Source organism: Mandrillus leucophaeus, unplaced genomic scaffold (assembly GCF_000951045.1).
Source record: "Mandrillus leucophaeus isolate KB7577 unplaced genomic scaffold, Mleu.le_1.0 Scaffold29, whole genome shotgun sequence".
NCBI classification, from domain to species: domain Eukaryota; kingdom Metazoa; phylum Chordata; class Mammalia; order Primates; family Cercopithecidae; genus Mandrillus; species Mandrillus leucophaeus.
Window position 1 is genome coordinate 1,015,978 of NW_012103031.1, and position 19,001 is coordinate 1,034,978.

The 19,001-nt window shown below is 48.5% G+C and overlaps 1 protein-coding gene and 1 long non-coding RNA gene across 10 annotated transcripts in view; both read left to right on the forward strand.

Moving 5' to 3' along the window:
• Nucleotides 1-18,729, forward strand: part of LOC105543700 — a 26,250-nt gene extending 7,521 nt beyond the window's left edge. The window contains exons 2-4 of the long non-coding RNA XR_001006661.1: nucleotides 1,626-1,630; nucleotides 6,016-6,065; nucleotides 18,317-18,729. This is a non-coding gene — a long non-coding RNA (uncharacterized LOC105543700). The remainder of the gene's footprint in view (nucleotides 1-1,625; nucleotides 1,631-6,015; nucleotides 6,066-18,316) is intronic.
• Nucleotides 3,197-15,926, forward strand: ZNF3 (zinc finger protein 3). 9 transcript variants are annotated; one of them, XM_011985727.1, is made up of 6 exons: nucleotides 3,197-3,653; nucleotides 6,322-6,442; nucleotides 8,170-8,300; nucleotides 9,961-10,049; nucleotides 10,330-10,456; nucleotides 13,728-15,926. In XM_011985727.1, the coding sequence occupies exons 3-6, from the start codon at nucleotides 8,246-8,248 to the stop codon at nucleotides 14,795-14,797; spliced, it is 1,341 nt and encodes a 446-aa protein (XP_011841117.1). In that variant the 5' UTR covers nucleotides 3,197-3,653; nucleotides 6,322-6,442; nucleotides 8,170-8,245; the 3' UTR covers nucleotides 14,798-15,926. The 9 variants fall into 9 exon arrangements, with proteins under 9 accessions (XP_011841117.1, XP_011841122.1, XP_011841118.1 ...); XM_011985728.1 differs by having other exon boundaries at nucleotides 3,405-3,653; nucleotides 6,406-6,442; XM_011985724.1 differs by lacking the exon at nucleotides 3,197-3,653 and adding an exon at nucleotides 4,190-4,320.
• Nucleotides 18,730-19,001: the final 272 nt, after the last annotated feature.

A 19,001-nucleotide genomic window follows, 5' to 3' on the forward strand; every position in this document is an offset into this window, starting at 1 on the left:
CGTGTTAGCCAGGATGGTCTCGATCTCCTGACCTCGTGATCCACCCGTCTCGGCCTCCCAAAGTGCTGGGATTACAGGCTTGAGCCACCGCGCCCGGCTGATAGTTGTAATTTACAGGGGAATTATGCAATCTCTCCATTTAGGAGCCTGGATGAAGGAAAGTTGAAGGGGCCGGCAACCCTCAGTGGAACAGACTTGAGAAATCCTGCAGGAAGAGGGGTCTTCTGGCCAAAGGGAAGTTAAAAAAGAATTTATCTTATTCTAGTCCCCAGCGATAAACCAACCAGGTCTGGACAAACTGAGAGGGTTGTCAAAGAAAAGTACATAAGGCCTTGTTTCTGTTTGGAAAAAGGAGGTCAGAAAAATGTATCTCTTTCGGGAGATGTTGACTCACTGCAACCTCCACCTCCTGGGTTCAAGCGATGATTCTCGTGCCTCAGCCTCCCAAGTAGCTGAGATATCAGGCTTGCGCCACCACACCGGGCCAATTTTTGTATTTTTAGTAGAGACCGGTTCTCAGCATGTTGGCTAGTCTGTTCTCAGACTCCTGGCCTCAACTGATCTGCCTGCCTGGGCCTCCTAAAGTGCTAGGATTACAGGCGTGAGCCACCGTGCCTGGCCAAAAAAACGTATCTCTTTAAAGAACGCTAGGCAGCTTCCAAGGAGCATAGTGCTTCTCGGCTAGATTAAAGGTTAAAATAAAAACAAGATGAGAATTATTCTAGGGTTAGTAAGTTGATAGTTTGCACTGCTCTCCTTTGCCTTGTTGTTTCTACTGCTTTTGAAACATTGTTCAGATAATTATACAGCTCATAAAACAGCCATTATTGTGGAATTTAAAGATGACTCTGACATGGAATCAGTTGATTATGTGCGTTTCAGAACTAAGTTCCCTAAACGTTTCTTTTTTTCGTTTTTGTTTTGTTTTGTGTTTGTTATTGTTGTTTTTGAGACAGAGTCTTGCTGCACCCAGGCTGGAGTGCAGTGTTACAATCACAGTTCAGTGCAGCCTCAACCTCCTGAACTCAAGTGACTGTCCCATCTCAGCCTCCCGAGTAGTTGGGACTACAAATGCGTGCCACCACGCCAGGCTAAATTTTGTATTTTTTGTAGAGACAGAGTTTCGCCATGTTTGTTTGTGTCAAAACAAACAAACAAACCAAAAAAATTTCCCCACCCCAAAACGAAAAACGAACAAAAAGCAAGTGCCCCTTTTTGGTATGGGTCAGTGGTTATCTATCCACCTGTCAGTCATTAATTTAACAAATATTTGGGAGTGCCTACCAGGCAGCAGGTACATCACTGAACAAAACAAAGTCCTGACCTCATGGAGCTTATACTCTAGTTGTGGGAAACAGGTCATAAACATACTTATATCTGTGTGTGTGTGTATATATATATATATAGAGAGAGAGAGAGAGAGAGACAGAGAGAGAGAGAGAGAGAGAGAGATGGAGTATCGCTTTGTTGCTCCCAGGCTGGAGTGCAGTGGTGCAATCTCAGCTCACTGCAACCTCCACCTCCCGGGTTCAAGCTATTTTGCCACCTCAGTCTCCCAAGTAGCTGGGATTACAGGTGCCCACCGCCACTCCCAGCTAATTTTTGTTTTTGTATTTTTAATAGAGGCAGAGTTTCACCATGTTGGCCAGGCTGGTCTCAAACTCCTGACCTCAGGTGACCTATCTGCCTCAGCCTCCCAAAGTGCTGGGATTACAGGCATGAGGCACTGCGCCCGGCCAACAAATTGAATTTTAAAGATTGAGTTGGCTTTATTAGGGATTCATGAACTGGCAGCACCCAGTCTACAAAACAGAAAGGAAGCCAGGTGTGATGGTGCGTGCCTGTGGTCCCAGCTACTCTGGAGGCTGAGAAGGGAGGATCGCTTGAGTCCAGGAGGTTGAAGCTGTAGTGAGGTAGGATCATGTCATTGCACTTCAGCCTGGGTGACAGAGTGAGACCCTGTCTCTAAAAAAAAAAACAAAAAAACAAAAAAACACAAAACTTCATATGTTGAAGAAGGCAGAGGAAAGCATGAACAGGAAAGCATGAACATGATGAGGTGCTTTCCTTCTATTGACAGCTGTTGTGATACCTCAGTTCTTATCTTCTTAGTTTAAAATAATTTAAGGCCAGGTGCAGTGGCTCACACCTGTAATCCCAACACTTTAGGAGGCTGAGGTGGGCAGATCCCTTGAGCTCAGGAGTTTGAGACCAATCTGGGCAACATGGTGAAACCCTGTCTCTACAAAAAAGTAGCCGGGCATGGTGGCATGCATCTGGGGTTCCAGCTACTCAGGAGGCTGAGGTGGGAGGATTGCTTGACCCTGTGAGGTGGAGGTTGCAGTGAGCCAAAATCACAATACTGCACTCTAGCCTGGGTGACAGAGTAAGACCCCCATCTCAAAAGAAAATAAAACATTGAAAGAAACACACAGGAGGCTGGGCGCGGTGGCTCACACCTGTAACCCCAGCACTTTGGGAGGCTGAGACGGGCAGATCATTTGAGGTCAGGAGTGCGAGACAAGCCTGACAAACACGGTGAAACCTTGTCTCTACTAAAAATACAAACAAATTAGCTGGATGTGGTGTCACACGCCTCTAGTCCCAGCTACTTGGGAGGCTGAGGCATGAGAATCGCTTGAACCCAGGAGGCGGAGGTTGCAGTGAGCCAAGATCACGCCACTCCACTCCAGCCTGGGTGACAAGAGCGAGACTCTGTCTCAACAACAAAAACAACAAAAAAAAAAAAAAAAAAAAAAAAAAAAAAAAAAAAAGAAAGAAAGAAAAAGAAAAAAAGAAACATGTCAAAGGAAATCCAGCATAATTTATTGCAAAAGAAAAATAATATCTTGAAAGTTAAGTGCAGAGTAGACAGTACACCCTGAGAGAGAGAGAGAGTTCAGGGAAGGCTGCTCCTAAGGATGAAACAGCAAAGGTTGGCTCTAGAGAGACCCCCTTTGTAGGGGGGGTCTTACACAATTATTCATAAGGGGGTGGGAGAGGTGTTACTAGTAACCATGTTCTGGGTGGTCCTCTAGGTGCACATGCGCAGTGGCTGTACAGGCTTGTTGATACATTGCATGTTTCCTTAGCATCTTAAATCTCCACCCGGGGCGTGTTTTTTACTATGATAATGAGCAAAGGGACAGGTGAAATCAAAATGCGCATGCTCCCTACAGAAGACAGTCCCTACTGGAGAGAGCTCTGCTTGAATGAGTTCAATTACAATGCAAATGCTGGGGCTTACTGTGTTGACTGTGTGGTCACCACGGTTGCCGCATCTCCAGGACACGGTCACTTCCTTGACTACCTATCCCGCCTATCCCGCCTCGCTTCCACCTGTAGCTTCCTTTTTTTTTTTTTTTTTTGGACACAGTCTCACTCTGTGGCCCAGGCTGGAGTGCAGTGGTTTGATGTCGACTCACTGCAACCTCCGCCTCCTGGGTTCAAGCGATTCTCATGTCTCAGCCTCCAGAGTAGCTGCGATTACAGGCGCCCGCCACCACGCCCGGGTAATTTTTTTGTATATTTAGTAGAGACGGGGTTTCGCCATGTTGGCCAGGCTGGTCTCGAACTCCTGAACCTCAGGTGATCCGCCCGCCTCGGCCTCCTAAACTGCTTGGATTACAGGCGTGAGCCTCCGCGCCCGGCCGGTAGCTTCCTCTTCTCTGCTCTCATCATCTGTACACGGGTTTTTTCCTCATGTCAACTCTGTGATGGGCTGGAATGTTTTCTTCAGCTGTGGGTAATTTAAAGGGGACATTTTTGCAAGACACCAACAAAAAATCGGTTTGTTCAGAGGCAAGTTTTAAATCAGGGTCCATTTTTTAATATTGATGAATCCCTCAAGAATTGTATATTTACTGCTGCCCTTCGTGAGCAAGCCTGAGAAGCGCGGGCTCGACATCTCCGCGCGCCCCAGCTGCCGGCCACCAAGGCAGGCGACGCCGGAGCACATGTCCTGAGGCCCAGGACCGTGGTCGGCCGCTTTCGCACGTGCGTGGCCAGCAGAGGGCGCAGCCGGCCAGCCCCGCAGCGAAAGATCCCCGAGTGCCGCGTCAGCGATCGGGCTCCTTGCCCTCGCCGCCTGCCAGCTGCCCTGAGTCAGCAAACCACAGAGAGGCGAGGACCTCCCATTTTCCTAGACAGAACAAGTGGGCGTTGGGGGGCACGGGTGAGTGTCAAGAACAACCGACCCGGAAGCGAAACGAGGGGGAACTTCCGTTCTTTGTTCTGTCCCCGGTGTGTGGGTCTGTGACAGGGTCCAACAGGGCCTGGTCCGTGTCCGGTCCCCCAAATCTGTCGTCCCTGTCCCCTAGGGTGAGTCCACGCGTCCCCGGGTCTCGCGGTGAGACGGAGGCTGTGGTCGCCGGGGAAGGGGGTGGTGTCTGTGCCGCTGCGGCCCTTAGGGTTCCCTGGCCGGTCCCGAGCAGGGTGCGGGGAGGCGCCCCTCCGTCCCTTGCAGCCCGTCCTCTACTCCGCTTCCCCAGGGATCCCCCTAGCCTAGCGGGAGCCTGCGTAGGGGTTAGTAATGGGGCTCCGGTTCTGGTTTTATGACTTAAACGGCGCCCCAGCTGGAGCGTTTAAAAGTTTCAGCAGAGTGGTAGGGGCGCCTCTCTCTTGAAAGCAGCTAATGACAGCGACCCTAACTTGGTACTTCTCCCAGACGTTTTTATTTGATATTAACACAGTAATTCGCGCCCGTGATAGGAGAGGAAGTTTATTTTTACAGAGCTGGGTCCAAGGATCAGAGAAGTTCTGCGAAGCTTACGCAGTTAGCACGAGGACTGGGAGTGGGTGCAGACTCCGGTCCCAGGGGTAATCCTGCTGGAGCCCAGTGCATCGAGTGATACACCCGGCTCAGGCTCCGTTTTCAGTTGTATTAGATTCCTGGTTTGATCCTCTCTCTGGAAGTGGGATTGAATCCACGTTGGTGTTTACACTTTGAAGGGCTTGTGTAAACTCCAGGAGAGGATAGCAGAGTGATGAACCTGAAACCGATGGACTAATTAGAGGAACTAAGCGTATTATTTTCTCCAGAAAAGACATCTGTGGAGAGTGGGCATCATTTGATTATACGTGTTTGATGGACAGTCAGGTGGAAGAAGAAGATCCTGTTGTTGAAGCTCTTTTGTTTTTAAAAAATTTTTTATTTATTTATTTTTGAGACAGTCTCTCTCTGGAGTGCAGTGGCGCGATCGCGGCTCACTGCAATCTCCGCTTCCCAGTTCAAGCGCTTCTCCTGCTTCAGCCTCCGGAGTGGTTGGGACTACAGGCGCCCGCCACCACACCCGGCGAATTTTTTTGTATTTTTAGTAGAGACGGGGTTCCGCCCTTTTGGCCAGGTTGGTCTCCAACTCCTGGCCTCAAGTGATCCCAACCTTGAGATCCCACTCGCCTCGGCCTCCCAAAGTGTTGGGATTACAGGCGTTAGCCACCACTCCCGGCACTTTTTTTTCCCCTTTTAAAATTTTTGTGCGTATTAAGGTCTTGCTCGGTTGCCCCCGGCTGGAGTGCAGTGGTGCCATCATGGGTCACTGTAGCCTGGAACTCCTCCCACCTCAGCCTCCTAAAGTGCTGGGGTTACAGGCGTGAGCCACTGCATGTGGCCAGTCATTGAATTTCTGTGATGCAGTAGGTCTCTGTGAGGTGAAGGTCCAAGGAGATAGATTTTCAGCGAATCACCTGAAAACTTCTAATGGCTCAGCTGTACAGTGTGGATCCCCTGCTGAAGTAGTTGGGAGGACAGTATCTAGCAAGTTAGCTGACAGAACGTTAGAACTTTCTTACCCTGGGTGGAGGTGGACCTGAGAACCCACCATTCCCTTTCATCTCTCCACGGGTGCAACACAAATACTACTAGTTGTGGTGGTGGTCTTAATTGGTATTTATTAGCATATAATAAGTATTCTCTCTTTTTTTCCTTTTCTCTAAATATCTTGATTAGAAATGAAGTTTAGGGTGGACTCGGTGGCTCACACCTGTAATCCCAGCGCTTTGGGAGGCTGAGGCGAGAGGATCACTTGAGGCCAGGAGATTGAGACCAGCCTGAGCAACATAGTGAGGCTGCATTTCTACAAAAAAAAATTTTAAAAAACTCAGCTAGATGTGGCAGTGCACACCTTCAGTCCCAGCTCCTTGGGAGGCTGAGCTGGGAGGATCACTTGAACTCAGGAGTTTGAGGCTGGAGTGAGCTTAAACTCACTGCACCCCAGCCTGAGCAGCAAAGTCAGACCCTGTCTCACATGGAAAAAAAAAAAAAAAAAAAACAGACATTCGCATGAATATTTTAAATTCCTTTTTTTCCCCTTAATCACACAGCATTGGCATCGACAAAAGTCAGAATTCCCGGGAACTTGAAGAGAGGCTGCTAAATTCCCAGTAATTGTTCCTTTGGCCTTCTAGGGACTGACTTCAAAGAAGGAAGGAAATAATCAGGCAGGTAAAGCTTTCCGTGTCTCGTTCTCACTGCCAGACCATCTATCTCGGTCTCCAGGGGCAGCACCAGGGAGTGAGGCTGGCAACAGAGCAGGGGAAGGGCCCCGCCTGGACCTGAAGCCATGGGGGCACAATGGAGAGTTTTCTTTCTGTGAGAAACACTGTTTACTGCTCCAGACACTGGGTGCTTGTTCTCAACAATATGCCTTTGAGTTCCAGCTTTGCTTAACCCAGCTGTGAGAGGGAGCATTGCCTTTTTCTCTGGAGTCAGACCTTTGACCTGCCTTTCTAGGAGTTTGTACTGAAAGCTGACTTGTTGAGGGTGTCAGCTCATAAATAGCCCTGGAGATTGTAAAGGTGGTTGATAAGAGGATATGATGGTTGGCTCTGAGACACTGTTGAAGGGACCCTGCTGGGAGGGTGATAAGGTGTGTCACCTTGATTGCCAGTGGCCTGGCTTGTGCCTGAGTTAGTGCTTTCCACTGTGTAAGGGCACTGGTATTGGACATTCTGTATCCCATGCTACCCGAAGACCAGAGTTGTCCAAACTTGTAATTGACTTTCAAACAGGACTCCTCTTCCTTTGTTCTTTTTTTTTCTTTTATTCTCTCAAACATTCTTTTATCTAACCCTCTTCCTTTGATGCTTTATGTGAGTGTAACAGTCTAATTATGAAGCACATACTTTTTGCATTCCTGATTTTTTTTTTTACTGCTTGCAGTTGTGAGTTGCAATAGAGTTAGCACTCAGCAAACATTTGGTATGTGAGCAAATGAGTAAAGAGATAATGAGAAGTGGATAAAATCCAGGGTTTTTTTTTTTTTTTTTTTTTTTTTGAGACGAAGTTGCACTCTGTTGCCCAGGCTGGAGTACAGTGGCGTGATCTCGGGTCACTGCAACCTCCGCCTCCTGGGTTCAAGTGATTTTCCTGCCTCAGCTTCCCGAGTAGCTGGGATTATAGGTGCGCACCACCATGCCCAGCTAATTTTTTGGATTTTTAGTAGAGACAGGGTTTCATCATGCTGGCCAGGCTGGTCTTGAACTCCTGACCTCATGATTTGCCCGCCTCGGCCTCCCAAAGTGCTGGGATTACAGGCATGAGCCACCATGCCCAGCCTGGGAGTAGTCTTTTTATGCCAGTAAATGTATATACCCACTCCTGCATTTTGTTATAAATATTACTGAAAGTGGTGGGGGCAGCCAACGGTGGGATATTGTTGAGGAACTTGGGCCCTTTTTGTGGTCCTTGTGGTAGTCTCATTTCAGGGATTGTATTTACCAGGATCTAAAAGACTAGTCCCAGGCTGGGCGTGGTGGCTCACGCCTGTAATCGTAGCACTTGGGGAGGCTGGGGTGGGTGGATCACCTGAGGTCAGGAGTTTGAGACCACCCTGGCCAACATGGTGAAATCCCGTCTCTACAAAAAATACAAAAATTAGCCAGACGTGGTGGCGCGAGCCTGTAATCCCAGCTACTTGGGAGGCTGAGGCAGGAGAATCAGTTGAACCCGGGAGGCAGAGGTGGCAGTGAGCCAAGATTGCGCCATTGCACTCCAGCCTGGGTGACAAGAGTGAAACTCTATTTAAAAAAATAAATAAATAAAAGACTAGTCCCAGTTGCCGCATTTCTTCTCACTGTTCCTGGGTAGTCACTGAAATGCTAGCTCTCATCTTTCTGTATCCAGGAGGTTTTTTTGAATTATCTTTGAACCTTGAACTTTTGCTTCTGCAGTGCTTCCTCATTCTCCTTCAAAACCTGCTTCCCACTGAGTCTGCACGTAGGAGGCCAGAGAGCACCTTGCCCTTCCATGGAAACTCAGGCCGATCTCGTATCTCAGGAACCTCAGGCCCTGCTTGAGAGTGGTGAGGAATAAGGACTTATTCATTCTATTACTCAGTCATTCAGCAGCAGTCATCCATTGAAATCGCTCATTCACCAGGTACTAGGCTAACTACTAGAATCCAGACGTGAATAAGACACTCTTCGTCATTCAGTAACTCACAGCCTAGTGGGGAAGCTGACCAAACAGTAATCAATGACAGCTTGATAGGTTTGATAATTGAGGCAGATTTTTTTTTTTTTTTTTTTGAGACGGAGTCTTGCTTGTTGCTCAGGCTAGAGTGCAGTGGCACAGTCTTGGCTTACTGCAACCTCTGCCTCCTGGATTCAAGTGATTCTCCTGCCTCAGCCTCCCATGTAGCTGGGACTACAGGCACCCACTACCACGCCCAGCTAATTTTTGTAGAGACGGAGTTTTTGCCATGTTGGTCTGGCTGGTCTTGAACTCCTGAGCTCAGTGCCCACCTTGGCCTCCCAAAGTGTTGAAATTACAGGTGTGAGCCATCGCACCTGGCCACTGAGGCAGTTTTGAAGGGTTGTGAGTACCTCACGCGAGACTAAGGAAACCGTGTCAGTTATTCCATTTTTTGGGCATTCTATGTGGCTGACTTCATAGGCATAGTTTGTGCTTTTTAGGAGCATGCTTTTAGAGGAAGCGCTTGGGAATCATTTTGTGGGTCACAGGCAAAAAGATAAGAGTGAATAGGAAGCCACTAAAATATATTTTGCAGCCAGGCGCGGTGGCTCACTCCTGTAATCCCAGCACTTTAGGAGGCTAGGGTGGGCAGATCACAAGGTCAGGAAATCAAGACCATCCTGGCCAACACAGTGGCCATCTCTACTAAAAATACAAAAAATTAGCTGGGCACGGTGGCATACGCTTGTAGTCCCAGCTACTCCAGAGGCTGAGGCAGGAGAATTGCTTGAATCCAGGAGGCGGAGGTTGCAGCGAGCCGAGATCGTGCCACTGCACTCCAGCCTGGGCAACAGAGCGAGATGCCGTCTCAAAAAAAAAAGAATTGCAGAAAAAGGTAAGAGATCCAACATAGAAACAGGAAACATTTCTAGTGTACAGATTTGATCTGGGGTGGAGAGAAAGGAGCTGTGGGCATTGTGTTTCCAGTTAGGGCTGGGGTGGAGCTGCTGGTTTTTCTCTGGTCTAAGAACTTCATGCTGGGTGCAGTGGTGCACGCCTGTAATCCCTAATCCCAGCTACTTGGGAGGCTGAGGCGGGAGGATCACTTGAGCCCAGCAGTTTGAGACCAGCCTGGGCAGCATAGCAAAACCCACCTCAAAAAAAAAAAAATAGACCATGCAAGAGCAGGATCGTATGTTTCTGGCCAAACTTGGGTGAATGGACAAGAATGCAGTCATCACTAAGATAGGACTGGGCGGCTTCATTGAGAGAAGAGTGACTGGAGAGAGAAGAGGGGGCCCGGGGCAGACTGGAGGCCTAGAATGACTAGGCCTGTGGCCATCTGCTCAGGCAGGATGGACCCGCTCTGAGTGTGCCTTTGTTGGACACCCTTGAGCTAGCTGCAGAGGAAGCAAACTTAGAAATGTGAGAGAGAGGGTCCTGTGTTGTCCCAGGACCCCGGGAGCTTTCTGTGGGCTGGGAAGTCAGCAGGTTGGGAGGTCACAGAGCAGATGGACTCATTCCTGGGCCCTTTTATTGCCCTTCAGCTCTTCCTTCAAAAGTTCCTGCCTTTTCCGACAAGGACAGCCTGGGGGATGAGATGTTGGCAGCTGCACTCCTAAAGGCCAAGTCCCAGGTAAGCTGTGGTTCCCTTCATCCTTTTCCTTTCCATTTTCTGTGCAATGACATCCCATTCAGAGCTTTCAACCCTGATTGCCTCCATCAGGCCCATGGTTCTGTCCTGCTGAATCACGGACTCTCACCTTCCATCTTGGACTCTTGTCTCTCTTCCTCCACCCTGCCCTCCTTTCCTCCCTTCCCAAATGTGCATTTTTCACCCCATCCTCAGTTATTTTTTTGGTGCTGCCATTCACATTCCTCACCCTGAAATTGCATGCCAGCACGTGTTGTTTCAGGAGCTGGTAACCTTTGAGGATGTAGCTGTGTACTTCATCCGGAAGGAGTGGAAGCGTTTGGAACCTGCTCAGAGGGACCTCTATAGAGATGTAATGCTGGAGAATTACGGGAATGTGTTCTCACTGGGTAAGGAGTTGTGCCTTCTCTACAAAACTCACTGGTGTTTCTTTGCTTGTTTGTTTGTTAGTAACAATCTAGTCACTGAAAAGAGCTGACTGTTTCAGCAGATTTTTTTTTTTTTGAGGTGCAATGGCACCACCTTTGCTCAGTGCAACATCCACTTCCCAGGTTCAAGCGTTCTCAGGTTCTCACCTCTGCCTCCCAAGTAGATGGGACTACAGGCACGCACCACACCGGGCTACATTTTGCATTTTTTTGTTTTGTTTTGTTTTGTTTTAGTAGAGACGGGGTTTCACCATGTTGGCCAGGTTGGTCTCAAACTCCTGACCTCAAGTGATCCACCTGCCTTGGCCTCCCAAAGTGCTGGGATTACAGGCATGAGCCACCGTGCCCGGCCTGGCTAAGGATTGACTTAGTCTTGGAAAATTGTAAGAACAATAATCTTAACTCATTTATACAGTAGTTTGCAACTTATAAAGCATTCTCATGTATATTCTTTCATTTAATCTTCACAGTAACACATTAATTGAGGCAGCTAGTATTATTCCTCATTTTACAGGTAAGGAAAGTGATAGCCACCTCACCTGGTGAGGTGGCTCACACCTGTAATCCCAATACTCTGAGAGGCCGAGGCAGGAGGATCACTTGAGGTCAAGAGGTCAAGACCAGCCTGGGCAACATGGCGAGAGCCTGTCTCTACCAAGTATCCAAAAAATTAGCCAGGCATGGTGGCACATTCTTGTAGTCCCAGCTACTTGGGAGGCTGAGGTTGGAGGATCACTTGAGCCTGGAAAGCTGAGGTTGCAGTGAGCTGAGATGGCACCACTGCACTCCAGCCTGGGTGACAGAGAGACCCTGTCTCAAAAAATAAATAAGTAAATAAAGTGGAGGTGAGGGTAGAGGTCTCAATGCTTTGTGCATGCACGGTCATCGATTGCACTGATGAGTGGTAAAACTTGGGGCCTAGTCTTTAACTCCAAATCTGGTACCTTTTTTTTTTTTTTTTGAGATGGAGTTTCGCTCTTGTTGCCAGGCTGGAGTGCAATGGCGTGATCTTGGCTCACCGCAACCTCCGCCTCCTGCTTTCAAGCAATTCTCCTGCCACAGCCTCCTGAGTAGCTGGGATGATAGGCATGTGTCACCACGCCTGGCTAATTTTGTATTTTTAGTAGAGACAGAGTTTCTCCATGTTGGTCAGGCTGCTCTCGAACTCCCGACCTCTGGTGATCTGCTTGCCTCGGCCTCCCAAAGTGCTGGGATTACAGGTGTGAGTCAGCGCGCCTGGCCAAATCTGGTACTTTTTCCATGTTATTCTCAGGACTTAATATATAATCCAGAGACTTTTCTGAAGGATTATTGTGTTGTGATCCCCGAACACATGAGGTGCTGCTCTGTGCCCATGTCTCTGTCCTCCCCCCTTCTCTGCTTCTCTACTCCCCTTCTGTAACCTCTAGGGACCTGTTGCTTTGTTCAGGACCTAGTGCCCCTGCTGCTCTGTAGAAACTTAGAAAGGTTAAGAAATTAGGCCAGGCGCGGTGGCTCATGCCTGTAATCCCAGCACTTTGGGAGACTGAGGCGGGCAGATACTGAGGTCAGGAGTTTGAGACCAGCCTGGCCAACATGTTGAAATGCCGTCTCTACTAAAAATACAACAAAATTAGCTGCGGGTGGTGGCATATGCCTGTAATCCCAGCTACTCGGGAGGCTGAGGTAGGAGAATTGCTTGAACCTGGGAGTGGAGGTTGCAGTAAGCCAAGAACACGCCACTACACTCCAACCTGGGTGACAGAGTGAGACCCTGTCTCAAAAACAAACAAAAAAAAACAAGAAAAATTAAGAAATTAGTTTCTTAACCTTTAGGATGTAGAATTCCTTGTCTCTCACACCACTCTTAGTGGGCATTTTCCCGAACAGAGCCAGGAGACGTTCCTGAGTCTCATTTGAGACCTCCCTGTACATTTCCCTTCTCTCCCTGGCAGATCTGGGGTGTGGAATTGAGCTCTGGGACTCTCAGGGTGAGCAGATAAACTCTTCCCATGAGCAGAATTTCTTTTTTTTTGTTTTTTGTTTTTTTGTTTTTTTTTTTTTTTGAGACGGAGTCTCGCTCTGTGGCCCAGGCTGGAGTGCAGTGGCCGGATCTCAGCTCACTGCAAGCTTCGCCTCCTGGGTTTACGCCATTCTCCTGCCTCAGCCTCCCGAGTAGCTGGGACTACAGGTGCCCGCCACCTCGCCCGGCTAGTTTTTTGTATTTTTTTAGTAGAGACGGGGTTTCACCGTGTTAGCCAGGATGGTCTCGATCTCCTGACCTCGTGATCCGCCCGTCTCGGCCTCCCAAAGTGCTGGGATTACAGGCTTGAGCCACCGCGCCCGGCCCAGAATTCCCATTTCTGAATCCTGCCACCATCTCTCTGCTAGAGTGAGAGGAAGAGTCAAGGGGCCTGGGTTTAAAGGGAACTGAGAGCAGAGAGGTCCTAAAGAGGTACCTGTTCAGGTGAAGGAGAAACAGCTGTTCCTGTCCCTAACACACATTACCCTGTCTTTACTTTTTAAAATACCAACTAAGCTAAAAATGCAAACTCTCTGGACCCTTTACATTTATCCTCTGTGCGCAGAGTTGCCTTTAGAAACTCCAAAGGAGTGAAGAGACATCACACACTGAGATTCTTTGCATAGCCTCACGTGCGAGCATAGCCTTTTATGCATAGGGCCCAGAGGTGGACTCAGCTGTCTTGCCGTTTCCATGGGCTTGGCATTTGTGGCGTGACGAGTGCCATGATTGCTCTTCTTACGGGGTCATGTTGGCCGCTAGCATCCTCCCCCTTGCTCCTTCCTGTGCTGCTGCTGTCTCTCCTCACCCTTCCCCCTTTTTCTCACCAACTGTACTGTACTTGCTTTCCCTTCTTGCAGTCACTGTGTCCCCAGTTATATCCACTGCCCTGATCTCTCTAAAGGCTTTGTCACTTCATGAAGCAATATGACCTTCCTCTTCTAATATTGGTTCCCTACCTCTCTGCCTGATCCGTCCTCCCCTCCACACACACTCAGCTGTCTCTCCACTTCCAGCTCTGTTCTCCTTGGTTTTGCTCTCTGCCCTGCCCCTTCCCTGTCTCCTTAGCCTGGTTGTCTCATTTTGCCTTAGCTGCACACATATGGGGCAGGCCTTTTTGCAGGCATGTGCTCTTGGCACTGTAAGTATTCATTATGATGATCCTGTCCTGTGATTTTCACTCTTTCTTCCCCAAGGAACAAGTGACATTTGCATTTTTTATTGTGTCAGATCGTGAGACCAGAACTGAAAATGATCAAGAAATTTCTGAAGACACAAGATCACATGGGGTCCTACTGGGAAGATTTCAGAAGGATATTTCTCAGGGTCTCAAGTTTAAAGAAGCCTATGAACGAGAAGTCAGTCTAAAGAGGCCACTGGGGAACTCCCCTGGAGAAAGATTGACCAGGAAAATGCAAGATTTTGGTCAAGTGACAGTTGAGGAGAAGATAACCCCCATGGGAGAGAGAAGTGAGAAATATAATGACTTTGGGAACAGCTTCACTGTGAATTCCAACCTTATCTCACATCAGAGACTCCCCGTGGGAGACAGACCCCATAAGTGTGATGAATGTAGCAAGAGCTTTAATCGAACTTCAGACCTTATTCAACATCAGAGAATCCACACCGGGGAAAAGCCCTATGAATGTAATGAGTGTGGGAAGGCCTTCAGCCAGAGCTCACACCTTATTCAGCATCAGAGAATCCACACTGGGGAGAAACCTTATGAATGTAGTGATTGTGGGAAAACCTTCAGCTGTAGCTCTGCCCTCATTCTGCATCGGAGGATCCACACGGGGGAGAAACCCTATGAATGTAATGAGTGTGGGAAGACCTTCAGCTGGAGCTCCACCCTCACCCACCATCAGAGAATCCACACTGGTGAGAAACCCTACGCCTGCAATGAATGTGGGAAGGCCTTCAGCAGGAGCTCCACCCTTATTCACCATCAGAGAATCCACACTGGAGAAAAACCCTATGAATGTAATGAGTGTGGGAAGGCCTTCAGCCAGAGCTCACACCTCTATCAGCACCAGAGAATCCACACTGGAGAGAAGCCCTACGAATGTATGGAATGCGGAGGAAAGTTTACCTACAGTTCAGGCCTTATTCAGCATCAAAGAATCCACACCGGGGAGAACCCCTATGAATGTAGTGAGTGTGGGAAAGCCTTCAGGTACAGCTCGGCTCTTGTTCGCCATCAGAGAATTCACACTGGAGAGAAGCCTTTGAATGGGATGGGCATGAGCAAAAACTCCCTCAGAGTTACGACCGAGTTAAATATCAGAGAGTCCACGTGAAAGAGCCACACACCCATTTTCCTCACTTCCCCTGAGTCTCAAGAGCTCTTGCCTTACTCTATAAATCTCAACAGCTTAGGATGTGTCCCTTCCAACTCAGACCTTTCATTTTAGAGAATAGGGCAGATTGGGCAAATCAGTGAATTTTACCAGAAATCGCACCAGCCTTGGAAAGCGACAAGGCAAGCGGATGGTGTGCTGGGAACAGAAAGCAGCTGTGGGACCAGTCACCCCATTTAGGAAAGGAGTTTGCACTAAACCGTTTTTCTCACAGCAGAGGAACCTTTCCAGGGTGGGGACGGAAGCACAGTCGGGACAGAATTTGATGGATTCCTTTAGTTGGAGTCCACGTAGTCAGCACAGACAGCAGTGGAAAGGACGCTCTGGGTCTTGTTATTTGCTAGGGAGGGGAAACGGAGACTATTTCAAAGTTATTGTTCCTAGTCCAGCTTTAAGTTTCGATAAGGAACATGCTGTTTTGTTTCATGATTTTATTAATTATGGAAATTTGGCATTGAGGGATTATTTTATTGAGGGTGAAAGAGATTCCAGAAACATCTTCTGTGACGATGATGTCCTTTAGGGCTCTTGGAGCAGCCAGACCATGTTTCCAAGAGAAACCCGGTGATACTGCCGGCAGACCCCCGCCCTCCCCAGTTGTCCTGGGGCTGAATGGGCAAATCTATCCAAACAGCTAGTAACTGGCTGTGAGGGAGAGGGTCAGAAGCACTTAGCGTTGGCCTCTGATTCCTGTCCTCTCGTCCTCTTCCCACTCCAGTGATGAAAATGATTTTTCTCTAAATGCCTGGGTAAGGATGCTTTCAAGGAGCTCACTCAGCCTGCCTACCCTGCCCTCTCACCTCTGACCGCTCCTGCCTCCACCTCTGACTCTTCAGCAGCTGAAGATTAATGCAGATAAAGAGCAAAGCCCAAAAGGAGGGGGAAAAAAAGCGAAGCCCAGAGAAGGCAGGCTGTGCCTGAGCCTGGTGGCAGAGCTCGTTGCTGGGTGAGGATGGCGTTCTCCAAGTATTCCCAACCGACGGGATGACCTTCCATTGTGTTTTCCTAACCCTGCTCATCCTGTAGCATAAATGAAGTGCACTATTAAACAGAATAGTTTTTCAGAAGAGATTGAGTGTGGTTTTGTGCAGTTTGGACCATACATTTCAGTTAAAACAAGACATGTTGGCTTGGGTATGGTGGCTCACACCTGTAATGCCAGCCAGCACTTTGGGAGGCCAAGGCTGGCAGATCACCCGAGGTCAGGAGTTCTAGACCATACTGACCAACATGGAGAAACCCCGTCTCTACTAAAAACAAAATTAGCTGGGTGTGGTGGCACATGCCTGTAATCCCAGCTACTCGGGAGGCTAAGCCAGGAGAATTGCTTGAACCCAAGAGTTAGTTGCAGGTTGCAGTGAGCTGAGATCGCGCCACTGAACTCCAACCTGGGCAACAAAAGCGAAACTCCATCTCAAAAAAAAAAAAAAAAAAAAAAGACAAGACATGTTGGTGACTATAAATGGAATCTGAAAGTTGACTTAAATTTTTCTTTTTTTGTTTGAGGCAGTGTCTCGCTCTGTTGCCCAGGCTAGAATGCAGTGGCACCATCTTGGCTCACTGCTGTCTCTGCCTCCCGGGTTCAAGCAATTCTTGTGCCTCAGTCTCCAGAGTAGCTGGGACTACAGGTGTGCGCCACCATGCCCCAGCTAATTTTTGTATTTTTAGTAGAGACGGGGTTTCACCATGTTGCCCAGGCTGGTCTTAAACTGAGCTCTAGCAATCTGCCGGCCTCAGCCTCCCAAAGTGCTGGGATTATAGGCGTGAGCCACTGTGCCCAACACTAGGTGCAGTGGCTCATGCTTATAATCCCAATACTTTGGGAGGCCAAGGCAGTAGAATCTCTTCAGACCAGCCTAGGCAATGTGGCAAGACCCTATCTCTACAACAAAATTTAAAAAAAATTATGGCTGGGTGCCGTGGCTCACGCTTGTAATCCTAGCACTTTGGGAGGCTAAGGTGGGCAGGTCACAAGGTCAGGAGTTTGAGACCAGCCTGACCAACATGGTGAAACGCAAACAAACAAAAAATCAGTTGGGTGTCTCCTAAAAGCAAACAAACAAAAAATCAGTTGGGTGTGGTGGTGCATGCCTGTAATCCCAGCTGCTCAGTAGACTGAGGGAGGAGAATCACTTACACACGAGATCGCGCCATTGTACTCCAGTCTGGGCGACAGAGTGAGACTCCGTCTCCAAAAAAAAAATTAGCTGGGTGTGGTGGTGCACACTTGCGGTCCCAGCTACTCGGGAGGCTGAGGTTAAGAGGATTGCTTGAGCCCAGAAGTTGAGGCTGCAGTGAGCCCCTGTGATTGCACCACCGCATGATGACAGAGCAAGACGGTCTCTAAAATAAAATTACTTTATAGATTATTTTTTATTTTTATTTTTTTTTTTTGAGACAGAGTCTCGCTCTTGCCCAGGCTGGAGTGCAGTTGAGCAATCTTGGCTTACTGCAACCTCAGCCTCCCTAGTAGCTGAGATTATAGGCGCCCACCACCACGCCCAGCTAATTTTTGTATTTTTAGTAGATACAGGGTTTCACCATGTTGGCCAGGCTGGTCTCAAACTCCTGACCTCATGATCTGCCTGCCTCAGCCTCCCAAAGTGCTGGGATTACAGGCATGTGCCACTACGCCCAGCCTATGCAAATAAGTTTTAAATCTGCCTGTGTTCTCAAGGCTGTAATCCCAGCACTTTGGGAGACCAAGGTGGGTGGATCATGAGGTCAGGAGTTCGAGACCAGCCTGGCCAACATGGTGAAACCGTCTCTACTAAAAATACAAAAATTAGCCAGGCTTGGTGGCATGTGCCTGTACTCCCAGCTACTCGGGATGCTGAGGCAGGAGAATCACTTGAACTCAGGAGGTGGAGGCTGCAGGGAGCTGAGATCAGGCCACTGCACTCTAGCCTGGGCAACAGAGCGAGACTGTGTCTCAAAGAAGAAAAATAATCTGCCCATGTTGTCCTGATGGCTCTCCCAAGCCTCAGTTGTGGGTCTCCAGTGGACTGCAGAGCAGTTACAACTGGACTTTCTAGTTTCATAGTATGTTTCAAACCAGATCCCACGTTCCCATTTATTGCCCTCTCTTAAAATTTCTGTAAGCCTGTCAGGGTCAAAATTTTTTAAGTTTTCTTTGATTATACTCCTCATCCTTCTCCATCTAACCAGCATTCAAGCCCTGGGCAGGTTCAGTAAAGCTGGAGTGGAAAGATACTGTTTTCAGAGGTTTTCAGAGTTGAGGTTATAGAGGAGATGGGATTTGCAAGTGATGGTAGCAGCAGCTGATACATGGCATATACTCTGTGTCAGCATTGCCTGGCTCTTTTCCAAGTGGTTTTCATGTATTAAATCATCAGCTGGGTGCAGTGGCTCACGCCTGTAGTGTCAACACTCTGGGAGGCTGAGGTAAGAGAACTGCTTGAACTCGGGAGTTCCAGACCACCCTGGCAACACAGTGAGACCCAGTCTCTACAAAAAAAAATTAGCTGGGAATGGTGGCACACATCTGTAGTTTCAGCTACTCAAGAAGCTGAGATGGGAGGACTGCTTGAGCCCAGGAGTTCAGAACTAGGCTAGGCAATATAATGAGACTCCGTCTATGAAAAGGAAAAAAACCCACAATCCAATACTTGGTGAGGAATGATGGCCTACAGTAAATGAGGTAGAGTTGCTGAAATGATGAGCAGAGGAAGGGTGTCAGCAGACTCAGTGTGTGTTAAGATGAATTTCTTACATGAGTCCTGAGAACCAAACACCTATGTTATCTCAGAGGGCCTAAATAGCTTCCCGTTCACTCAGACAATAAAGGATGAACTGAGGGCAACACCGGGATTGTTCAGTGACAGCTGCCTCAGCAGGGTTAACAGTAGGAGATTCTGCCACAGAACAGAGTTCCCTGTTGTGAATGGGATGACTGGTCAGCAGAGGCCAGGCAGTGGCACTGAGCTCTCACAGGTAAAGTGGACGCAATTACCGTGATGGGCAACAAGGCCAGAGTGGCAACTAGGGTGATTTTTTTTTGAGATGGAGTTTCGCTTTGTCACCCAGGCTGGAGTGCAACGGCGCAGTCTCGGCTCACTGCAACCTCTGCCTCCCGGGTTCAAGCAATTCTCCTGCCTCAGCCTCCTGAGTAGCTGGGACTACA